The sequence below is a fragment of the Monocercomonoides exilis genome (genome assembly GCF_001643675.1).
Source record: "Monocercomonoides exilis strain PA203 chromosome Unknown scaffold4-2303458, whole genome shotgun sequence".
In the NCBI taxonomy this organism is placed as follows: Eukaryota; Preaxostyla; order Oxymonadida; family Polymastigidae; genus Monocercomonoides; species Monocercomonoides exilis.
In genome coordinates this window covers 345,423-357,157 of record NW_027150549.1, presented here as the reverse complement: position 1 = coordinate 357,157, position 11,735 = coordinate 345,423, and the positions used below count along the sequence as shown (strand labels likewise).

The 11,735-nt window shown below is 32.2% G+C and overlaps 3 protein-coding genes across 3 annotated transcripts; 2 read left to right on the top strand and 1 right to left on the bottom strand.

Annotated features, from left to right (window-relative positions):
- Positions 1-296: 296 nt before the first annotated feature.
- MONOS_9834 (uncharacterized protein) lies at positions 297-2,793 on the bottom strand. The gene is made up of 5 exons (XM_067880369.1): positions 2,681-2,793; positions 2,442-2,609; positions 2,166-2,373; positions 1,703-2,102; positions 297-1,513 (listed from the first exon to the last, which is right to left on the bottom strand). Exons 1-5 carry the CDS (start codon positions 2,759-2,761, stop codon positions 484-486), a joined length of 1,887 nt encoding a protein of 628 aa, XP_067734577.1. The 5' UTR covers positions 2,762-2,793; the 3' UTR covers positions 297-483.
- Positions 2,794-2,861: 68 nt separating this feature from the next.
- MONOS_9833 (Syntaxin 8B) lies at positions 2,862-4,319 on the top strand (the record flags this gene model as incomplete). The annotated part of the gene is made up of 5 exons (XM_067880368.1): positions 2,862-3,196; positions 3,253-3,359; positions 3,407-3,487; positions 3,577-3,647; positions 3,814-4,319. 5 exons carry the CDS (start codon positions 2,862-2,864, stop codon positions 3,979-3,981), a joined length of 762 nt encoding a protein of 253 aa, XP_067734576.1. The 3' UTR covers positions 3,982-4,319.
- Positions 4,320-9,654: 5,335 nt separating this feature from the next.
- MONOS_1798 (uncharacterized protein) lies at positions 9,655-10,527 on the top strand (the record flags this gene model as incomplete). Its single annotated transcript, XM_067870954.1, has 1 exon — positions 9,655-10,527. The coding sequence occupies one exon, from the start codon at positions 9,655-9,657 to the stop codon at positions 10,525-10,527; it is 873 nt and encodes a 290-aa protein (XP_067734575.1).
- Positions 10,528-11,735: the final 1,208 nt, after the last annotated feature.

Below are 11,735 nucleotides of genomic sequence, written 5' to 3'. Positions count from 1 at the left end.
TAGTAAACAACTAATTATTTTTTTTTTCCTGTTTTCTGTTTCAAACATTCTGTTTCTTTCAGCACTTTTTGAATGTGCAAACGTTCCTTTTTTTCACTTCAATTGGCATTTCATTTTATTCAGATGGTTTATGTTATGTTTTTCTTTCGCTTCATTTGATCAGACTAGTCGATTTTTTTATTCTGTATTTTTTGTGGCAAATGGAGCAATGCATTGCGTTTGCTTCGTTTATCAGTCTTCATTAACATGGAGGTTTTCATTTGTTCTTCTCTCAGAAGAACGAATTCAACTTTACAAATTTTTGATTTCGATTCTTCTTTTTTCTATCGTTAAAAATAAACAAAAAAGCATATACACATTGAAATGGGGTGAAATGAGTGAAGTGGAGTGAAGTGAAAGCTATTTTCCAAAAAGCGAATTAAACAAGATAGAGCAGACATATTACATAATAATACAAGGGTGGAGAAGTTTGTTCTTCCCTTCTCATTTCCGAGGCATTGCATCCTGTATGTAATCATCAACCTCTTCGTATTCATCTGAATCGTAATCATCGTCATCTGTCACATACTCATACTCATCATCACTCGTTTCTCCTCCTGTTTCCTGCTGTGCCATCTTCTCTCTTCCCCCTGCATCTGCAAGCGCTGCACCGCCCTGTGGTGCCTCAGGCTCGTCCTGGATCTCCTCCTCTGCATCATCTTCATCCTGCTCTTCTTCGTCTTCGTCATCATCGCACACCTCATCTGCAGCCCATGTCAGCCACTCGTCTTCTCCATCGTCCTCGATGATGTCAACAGAATCGCTCATCATCCCCATCCCTCCTCCAAACAGCCCTCCGCCAATTCCCAGTCCATCATCCCACGTGCTGTTGCTTTGAGATGACGCCACTGACACTCCTCCTTCCTTCTCCTCTCCATAGCCTCCGCCTCCTGTGTTATCTTTCTCATCATCTTCTCCTCCTTTTCCTTCTCCTTTTTCTTTCTCTCTTCCTCTTTTCTTTCTCTTCTCTTTTTCCTTGTCTCTATCTTTCCACCCTCTTCCTTCAGGAAATATTGCTGACGAACCTTCAACAGTTGAATTATCAATTAATGCAATGTCATCCAACTCTTCGTCAAGAAACAGCTCATCTGCATCGTCTTCATACGTCTCCTGCAGCCTCTGCATGGCCACTTGATGTGCCACACTCAATCCCTCTGCTCCTGATGTCGCACCTCCTCCCACACCCATCCCCACTCCGACGCCAACACCAGCTCCAGCCGACCCACCAACAGCTGATGCAGACGAAGTAGAAGGGCCAAACGAGTCAACTGGAGGTGCATGCAGAGAAGAGAGAAGCGCCAGAAAATAAAGCATGTCAGGTTTCCCTTCCTTTGGAGCCAAAATAAAGCGGCGGCGGTTGATCTGGTGGAGCGTGCTGAAGAGGTCGATGTCGTGGTCTGGGTGCGTGAAGAGGCGCATTGTGTGCTTCTGTGCAGGCACATCCATCATTTCACAGGCAAGTCGCATTAGCATGCTGAGTTGATGAAAAAAGCACGTTAAGATGATGGATTGAAAATAAAGAACAAAGACGAGAATAAGAGAAAAAGAAAAGAATAAGAACAAGAGTTAGAATTGAAAATAGAGGAGGCAAAGCATGTTATGTTTATGTTCAAATTTTTAGTATGTATTTAATGAAATATAAAATGCAGTTATAATCACAAACCCGACAAACATATCGGGGCTTCCTCGAATCGTAACGCACATCTTCTTCCCTTCGCTGTCAATGAATTGCCCTGTATCATAAAGTGGTATCGCAGCAACAGATGCATCGTCATCATCGTTCGCAGAAGATATGTTGTCTGAGCGAAATGATGCTGAAAGAGTTTCGGCTGTTGATGGTTTATAAGAACTTCCTCCAGTCGCAGAAGAAAATGAGCCACCCGTTCGATAAAGACTAGGTGCCGCTTCCGGAAAAACAGCAGAGGCGTTGCTTATCGAATTTGTGCTTCCATTTAGCACTGTAGACATAGAATGAGCAGCTGGTGGAGCTGGCATACCAACTGGTGCTCGAAATACATAATACACTCGATGTTGCAATGAATTACCTCGTATTACATAATTTACTTCGCAAGTTATAATAACAATATCAAATGAAATAAAAGTGAACAAAGCATAAATGACAATACTTTTTGGTCTGATAACTTGAGTGTCTCGTTTTGGTACAAGATACACAGTATTTGTTTTTGTAAGAAGCTGAAATGAAGGCTTCAAATCCTCCATAACTTTTTTTGTTGATGTTTGCACAAGAGTGAAAATGGAATAGAGTGAGGCAGAAGTTGGAAGAGGGTACGTTGGACATCTTGCATTATAATTTAAGATAATTATAGAAATAGCCTCAAAAAAATAAATATGTACATCCAATTTGGCGTTAAAAATAATTTAAATGTATGATTGATTTATACTGATTCAACTGAAGATGGTTTTGGAATTTTTACTTCGATATATGCAATGAATGACATTCCAGGAAAAGAACGTGGCTGTGGATGAATTTGAATGCTTGTAGAGCAAATTTCCTTTGGAACATATACATACACGGCTAATCCAGCATAATGTTCATTCACAATTTGAGCCTTAGAATTTTATTTGAAGAGTTAAAAAAGAAATATGACAAAAAATCAAAAATAAGCAAATATGAAAATACTGGAATTTCAGTTGTTGGATGTTTCAATGGAGCATGCGTTATCCATCCCATTGGAGAATAGTTCAATTTTCCCTCAGACATTATTCATTCCCCAATTCACAAATGAAGATCATAATGCCCTTAAATAAACCTTTTTCGATCTCCATTTTTGTAGATTTGTTATATCTTTCACAAAATTACAATGAGTACACCAGAAGAATGGAATATAGCATACGAAGGAGCTATGAAGAATTTACAGACAACAACAAGACAGGTTAACGAGCGAATTGTTGGTATTCGAGGTGGACAGAATCGACAAATGTTCGCAACGATGCACAATAGAAATATTGCATCTCTCCAAGGTATTCGAAAGCAAATGCAGAATTTATCGGCTTCATTGGACAAACTTGCTCGTGGAATCATTCAACCAAAAGAAGTTCAACTTTACTCTTCGAAATTGGAAAAGCTTCGTCTTGGACTTGAGGACACTGAAAAAAGATCTAAAATGACTGAAGCAGAGATCATTGGAGAGGGAAGGTATCCATAAATATTTATTTCAATTTCAGTTTTTTTTTTTATTTGAAAATTTTTAGAGATCAATTATTATCTGGTGCAAAAGAAAAAGTTCGAGGAGAAACAGAAGAAACTCGTGCAATGACTAGCGGAGAACTTGCTCAAACATTTGAATCCAGAATTGATCGTTTGAAATTTTTTGTTATTTTGCATTTTTAGCATGGACAATTTTAGAGCAGGATCAAATGCTTGACAAAATTCACGATGGGCTTCAGGTGGAAAAACAAAAGGCACTTGCAATTGGAGATGAACTTGGTTTGATTCAATTTTTGTGAATTTTTTGTGATTAACTTGATATAACAACTACTCTTAAATTTTTATTATGAATTGATAAATGACTATAGACTTGCAGGATCCTCTTATTGAAAGAGTTGGACAAAAAATGGATCATGCAGATCATCGTGTAAGGGCAGCAGTATGAACTTTTTTTATTCAACATTAAATAACGTTTACTTTTCTATTTATTCAAACAAATAAATTACTCAACAATTAATTTATATTTTATGAAAATATATGATAACATATGAATTTGTTTTCTTCTTTTGATTTTAATTGCAACTTTGTATGAAAAATGTACTTAGAACAATCGGATAGATGTTTTAATTAAGAAGAACAAAGGAACATGCTGCTTGTATGTGCTTATAGTTCTTCTTCTTGGTGTGTTGATTGCCATGGTTATATCTGGTAACTTTGGAATGGGTTATTATGCTGGTGAAAAGAAAGATACACCTCCTGCAAAGTCCTTTTAAAGGGGACTCAATGCATATGTTTTGTTAGTAGAGTACTGGATTTATTTCATCTTCGCTGTGCAAATAAACTGTTTCAAATACAATTATTATTTTGACGGTTTCTTCTAAAAGTTTTCTGAATAATTTTTATTTTCTTTGAGTGCTCACCAAATTCACAATTTTTTTTATCTTTTTCTCTTTTATGAAATTTGTTTTGGAGCTTTCTGTCATTCATTCTTTTACGCTTTTATAGTTTTCTGAGTTTGTTTTATTTCATTTCACTGTACTTGTTCAAACAGTCACGCAATTCAGTTCTTAAATTTTTTAAATTTTGAGCTTCCATTTGATAAGCGAACAAAAAGAATCTCCTTTATACTCTTTACACTTCATTTAATTTTCGTTTTCTCTAAACCCATATGTGGACATTGTTAACTTTTTTTGATTTTGGATTCGGAAAGCAATTATATATGAAACAATAGATAAATTGTGAAATAAAAAAATATTACAAAATAAACTGTTTATTTCAAGATTCCCCAGCAATTTTAAATAAAAGGCAGTGTTTTTAAGAAAAGCCAGTTTTTTCAATTGTGGCCTGAAAGTCTTGCATTTATCAAAAAAACATTTTTTTCTTGTCGAAGCCAAAAACGCATCAACATAAAATATTATGTTGTGTATTTCGCTTTTATAGCATTTTTTTGAAGTGTTACAAAAAATAATGATCATTTTTCTTGGAATTGGAAAACGATTCGTTTTCCAAAAATAATGAATCCAAACATAAAGACAAAAGTTCAACAAACAATTGTTACCATTTGATTTCAGTTTTATCTAATTTTTGTTGAAATACACAATTTTGGAATTCAAAAATTTCAGTTTTTGCTCAAAACGACAATACAATCATTCACGATTGGTTTTATTTTTCTTTTTAAACAACATTCAACTTCATCATAAACATATAAAACTTATTTTGCAAAATTTTCATTGATTGATATTTATTTATGTAAATGATCAAATTATTTTCTATATTTTTCAGAATATATTGGATGAAAACACAAACACATTCAAAAACTGAGTGACAACAACTGCTTACATCTGTTGATAAATATTTTCTATAAATATCGTTTTCTTTCTTTCAAGATTTCTCTCATTTTGATTTTGAAAATAAATTTTGAATCTTTCTGAATGCCATGCTTTTGCCAAAATGAAAGATATTCAAAATACAAAATATTCAGCTGGTGTGAAACAGTTATTAAATGAAATGTTGAATCCAATAAATCATTCTTTCTTTTATTTCGAAGACAATAGCTTTTTGAGTTTGAACTTTGAAATAAGGAACAACAGAGACAGAAAGTTTTCAGAATGAAAAAACTGATTGATTTTTGTGTATATTTCATTTATCTGAGCTGCACATTCAAATTAATATATATACAGTCTAAACCGGATATTATCACATCGGTTTTTGCACAACTTTTTGTGACTATATCCGATTGTGATTATACACGATGATGCTTTACACAGAAAAAATTAAAAATTAATTTTTGAAATAATTAATTTTGGGTCGAATTTTTTATTTTTGGAAATTCTTAACAAATACACTTTTTTCATTTGCTTAATCTATTTTGATCATGAATACACATCATTTTGACTTATTTGAGCACATTTTTGAAAAAGCGAAATTTTGAAATTTTTGATCAAAAAATAGATTTTTCATTGAAAAAAGCACCCTTAATGAAAAAAATTGTGATTATATATTTTCTGCCCTGTGATTGTATGCGATGGAAAATGAATGAAAAATAGGCCAAAAATGTCAGTGCATGGAAAAATGTGACTATAAACGAATGTGATTATATTCGACGTGATTATATCCGGTTTTGACTGTATATACAGTCCAAACCGGATATAATCACGTCGAATATAATCACATTCGTTTATAGTCACATTTTTCCATGCACCGAAAATTTTGGCCTATTTTTCATTCATTTTCCATCGAATATAATCACAGGGCTGTAAATATATAATCACATTTTAAATTATAATGGGTGATTTTTTCAATGAAAAATCGGTTTTTTGATCTAAATTTTCAAAAAATCGATTTTTCAAAATAATGTTAAAATAAGTCTGAATAACATAATAAAACAATAAAAAATGTTATTTCTATTGAAAAATGTGTATTTGTCAAGTTTTTTCAAAAATAAAAAAATTGACCCAAAATTAATTATTTTAAAAATAAAATTTCATTTTTTTCTGTGTTAAGTCACATCACTTATAATCACAATCGGATATAGTCACAAAAAGTCCTGCAAAAACCGATGTGATTATATCCGGTTTTGACTGTATATTTATTTGCGAGGTTCGTTTTTTGATAGTTTCCTTTGAAGAAAGAAGAAAATAATTAAACTGAAAAAGAGATGGAATTATCAAAGCTGAAATTGAGCAATTTTTATATGTGGAAAGTTTGTAATTGAATTTATTTTTGTTCATTTATTGATTATTTTCTGGTTGTTGAAAGGCATGTTGAACAAGAATAGCATTTGAAGGAGATGACAGAAATCATTCAATTTCGTTAGGAAAATCTCAACCTAATCAAACTCGCCTGTCAATCAGCTTGGATGTTTTTGATGTGCAGATGGATTAATGACACATGCCCAAAGAGGTTCATTGTGAACGAATTGCATTTTGCAGGAGAAGCAACAAGAGAGCTGGAAGAGCTGATGAAACGAGTGGATTGGAAGAGGAAGGGAAAAGCGAAAGGGGGAAAAAGAAGACAAGATTATCATCGAGATGGATCGTTGCATTGAAGCCGGATGTCCACTAATGTTGTGAGAAGAATGAAGAATTTGGAGTGCTTTTGTGCATCATTGCGAGGGAATTCATAGAAGTGAAGTGGAACGATGGAGAAATCAGCAAGCAACGCATGAATTTTATTCAAGGCGCAGCGGATAATTAAGATCTGAAGCTGAAGTCATGTCAGTAATTTGAGTTGTCGTTGATGCAGTTTTGGAGGAAATGATTTGAACAGATGGAGCAAAAGCGTGACTTGCGGATGAATTAAAGCTTATGAGAAATCTTTGTGAAATGCTGAAAGAAAAGACGGAGAATGAAAGCCTCAACGCAAAACAAAAAGTTCCGAATAGATGGTTATTGAAAAAGATGAAAGAAGATATGTATGAAGACTGCATATATGTGGATGGAGTTTTGTTGGCAAATTGATTGTTTTTTCTTTGTTTTTTATTCAAGTGACTAAATACTAATTTGTTTTTCATTGAGTGAATTGTTTTTAAAATTTTCTTTTCATTTGGTTTTAGAAGAACTTTCGAATGAATGAATTTTGAAGGGATATTTTTTATTAATAATCGTCTGTTCAAAAACTGAAATAAAAAATATGCCAGTTTATTAAAGAATTGGACATCTTCAAAAATTCATTAAAACAACATGTTTCAAAAATGAGATGTGAAACTTATCATTTTGAACTTTCACAAGAAAATAAAAATCAATCATGTTTTTTCGAAAAAATAAACGATTGCAAAAAGTGTTTTCTTTCTTTTTTGAAACATTCCAAAGAATTACAACTTTTGGAAATGAAATAATGTGTTATTTATTCATTTTAAAACAAAATCATTATAAAAAGAAGAATGTCAAACGATAAATGAATGTTGTGAAATAAAAAATGTATCACATTGAATGAAAACAAAATCGTTGATCTTCAAAGATGATTCCATTTCAATATAATGAATCAGAAAAAAATATAATTAAAATACATTTGTTATATGATGGATCAGAATTGCTTCAATTATGGGAAATCGTTATCTGCTCATTCTATTCGTTTTTGAACAATCGTTCTTTAATGATTGAATTGCGCAAGTTATGATTGACAGAAATAACTTTAGGAACACATGAATGTTCAAAAATAAGCACAATGCAATTCTCACAAGAACAACTGGAATATATTTATTCTTAGACTTTCTTCATGGATAATTAAAATTTCAATAATGTTTGAACAATCAATACAAGGTTGTATTTATGTTATTTGTGTTGTCAGTGCTGTTTTTTTTTTTGTTATTTAACTTGCTCATTTTTTGAACTGTTGATAAAGAGCGTATTTCATCTCAAAGCTTGCAGAGAAAAAATCAAAAGTGTTTTTTTGAAAATTATGAATTCAAAACTATGAATATCATTTGATTCTTATCTTCATGTTCATTTCTTGTTCTGAAACTCATCCGTAGTTATCATATTTCCAAAATGCGAATCACAAATACACCCTTTGTTAGCGCTTGAAATTGATGGGATTTTTTAACATTTATAATGGAAGTTCAGAGATTCATTAACGTCACCTTGTGAACAACAACTCGCTGTGGAATTGAATAACATAAAACATAAATTTTTGTTTGTGTTGAATTATTAGAATCTGTTTGAAATTCAAATAATTCATTTCCAAGGATTAATTCTGTATATCTTGTTAATCATTATACGTTATTGAAACAAAGATTTTTATTGCTTTGAAATATCTATTGATATTCAATTAAATAAAAAATTCTAAATTCTTTTTATCAATTCTTTATTCTTGTTTCCAACTTATATAACTATATCACAAAAAACTTTCATTTCTGTTTCTTAATTATCAATATTCCCGGAAAAACCTCCCTTTATTTCTATTATCGAAAAACTTATCATGGAAACATATCCAACTTGTCTCAATGGAACAGTATTCTTTGGATCAGGATGTGCTAGCAATGATCACAGAAATGAAAGGTTTGCGCTTTCAATTCTTCAGAACTTTTTATACTTTCTTTGTGAATGTTTTCAGCTCAAGCAAACAAAAAGAAACTTCTTCATCAAATTCTCATTTTGAAACAGCAGAATTGGAAGGAAATCAAACATGTTTCGTTTTGAGTTATAAAAATACAATCTCTTCGTCTGATCACACTGAAGTGGTTCCTCAAAAAGAAAAAAAAAGTTGCGATCAATTTTTTCACAATTCACTGACAGAAAATTTGCACAGCGATGATGAAACTGATTGTATCGATTCTTCACATCGAATACCAAAAACATTTCAATCATCTCCGTCCCAAACATTAAATTCGTCAAGCTCTTCTTCCCCATTGCAAATGAAAATGTCAAATGAAAAAAGAACCAAGAAAGCAAAAAAGCATCCTGATTTCAAAACACTCCAAATAAGAAGGGAAATTCAGATTTCTCGTATTGAAAAAAGTGAAGTCCAATCTCTTGAAGAAGATGAGGAAGAAGAAGAATCGTTTGGTGAATTGTTTTCATTATTAACTGACGACTACACTGATGAACAATTCAGTTTGCCGACAATGTTTTTGATAGAACTTAGCAATCTTGTCAAATCTGAAGAGAGAACTGTTCCAAAGATGTGACCGCGAAAGACACCAACAGTCCACGATCAGATAATTATCTATCTTTATTGGCTTTCAAGAAGAACTGATATGAAAAAGATTGATGAAGTTTAGAAAATATCGAGCACAACGGCATCTCACTGTTTTGATGAAATAAAATATAATTTATCACCGTTAAAAGAATGTCTTTTAAAAGCCTCCAATGCCTCCTTTTTTCCCATGCAGAGATTTTCCATCTGTTGCTTTGTTGGTAGATGCTGCGACAGTGAAAGTTCCTTGCCCACCAAAAGCATATGACGACTCAAATCAACTTTTTGATGGTCAACATTATGTTTATTGAATGAAGTTCGAAGTGGCCGTTTCAGCATGGCCTCCACACAACGCACTGTTTGTGTCAGACGCTGTTGCAGGAGGAAAACATGATGTGTCTCTTTTCAGACAAGGGATGAAAAGAGACATATGGTATCTCTTGAAAACAGACAAGGAAAAAAGCGGAAGTTGTATTCATTATGAAAGTAAAAATTGGGCCATTCTTGCCGACAAAGGATATCAAGGCTATTTTCCCGAGCTGAAAATAATTACGCCAATCCGAAAGAATTACCCAACAAACAAGTTGCCGAAAATCAATTCTCATTATTTCAATTCTTGTGCTTCTCTTTTCTCCTCCTCCTCTTCTTCTTCATCACCTTCTTCATCTCCATTTTCTTCTTCTTCTCTTTCTTCTTCTTCTTCTTCTTTGCCATCTTATTCTTCCTCTTCTGCTTCTGCAATGTCATCCACAGACTCATTATCTGCAATGTCACATGCAAATACAGATGACTCTTTGCTTAGCGTTAATCAATTTCCGTACGAAGCTTCCTCCTCCACATTGTCTTCCGGAAAAGTGGAAGAAAATATCAAAATGTTTAATTCTATATTGGCCAGAAATAGAATCCCTGTTGAGTGGTTCTTTGGAAGGATGAAAAGGTTATGGCTTCGACTTTCAGATAAATACACAGGAGGAAAAGAAAATCTCTCAATGGATGCAAAGATTGCATGTTGGTTGACAAACGTTGTTATCGATTCCCACTGCTTGACTGAAGAAGATGGAACTTTTTTTAATAAAGAAATTACCTTTTCTTCAATAAAGGAGATAGAGCGAAAGAAGATAAGGGAAATAAACATGAGAGCGGATACAGAAAGGAAACGAGTGAGAAAAAGCTTCAATCAATAAAACTTTGACATTCCACAAAATGTGATCAACGATTCAGTTTTATGAAGCGATTAACTTTTGATTCTGATGAAATTTTTAGTATTTTTTATAAAAATTTTCATCATTTTGCGATTTTGAATAAAATAATTTGAAAATTGATATAAAAACATGAGGAAGTCAATATTCAAGATTTTTCTTCAGATTAAATAAATACAAACAGTGTTATGAAAGAAACATTAAATATATCTTCTATTAAAAATTCAATTTCAAAAAATTGAGGATGAAACAAACAAAGTTTTCTCACTTATTTTTTTTAAACTTAAAATGAAAACATTCGAATTTTTGAAATTAAATTATATAAACAAAAACATTTTAAAGCATGGTCACATCCATAATTTTATCAGAAACATTTCAATTCAATGATTTTTCAAAAACGTCCAGTAGATTTAAGTTTTTCTCGGTTATTTCAAAATAACTGGGCCAATTTGAAATTCGTGGCTGAAACTTGAAACAACTCAAATAATATGAAATGATCAATTTATTTCACATTTTATCTAATGTCATCATGATATTATTGATAAGTTATCCTTATTAAAGGTGATGATTTTTGCCCATCAATGATAAACATAAATCTCATCTTAATTATTTAAGATGGAAGATAATTTTTGAAATCAAATTTTTTCTAAGAAATATTTCTGTTTGAATATTTAAATTGAATATTCAAAAATGAACATTGAAAAGTGATGAATGAGCCTAAATAACACATCTGATTTTTTTCTTTTCTTTCTTTGGCTTTTGGAATTACAGATATCGCAAAAAATACTGGACATCGCACAAAATACCGGACAAGATCGATTTCTCAACAACCGCATGAGGAATAATTCAGACAATTTTCCTCAAAATATATCTCATCAACACAAACTCACGTGACATGCAAGACTTCACTTCAGCTTTATTTGTGCTCAGAAATAAATTATTATTAAAATCTCGGAGAAACTCAAAATCCTATTTCTCCGAGATTAAAAAAATATTTTTTTTGAGCGCAAATGAGGCTATTTTGAAAGTCTCGTTTATCAAATGAGTTTGTATCGTTGACATGTATTTTGAGGAAATTTTGCAGAATTATTACTTTTGCAGTTATTGTGAAATTAATTTTGTCCGGTATTTTTTGCGATGTCCTGCATTCCACCAAAAATTATTCAATATCGAAGATTATTATTCAAAATCGA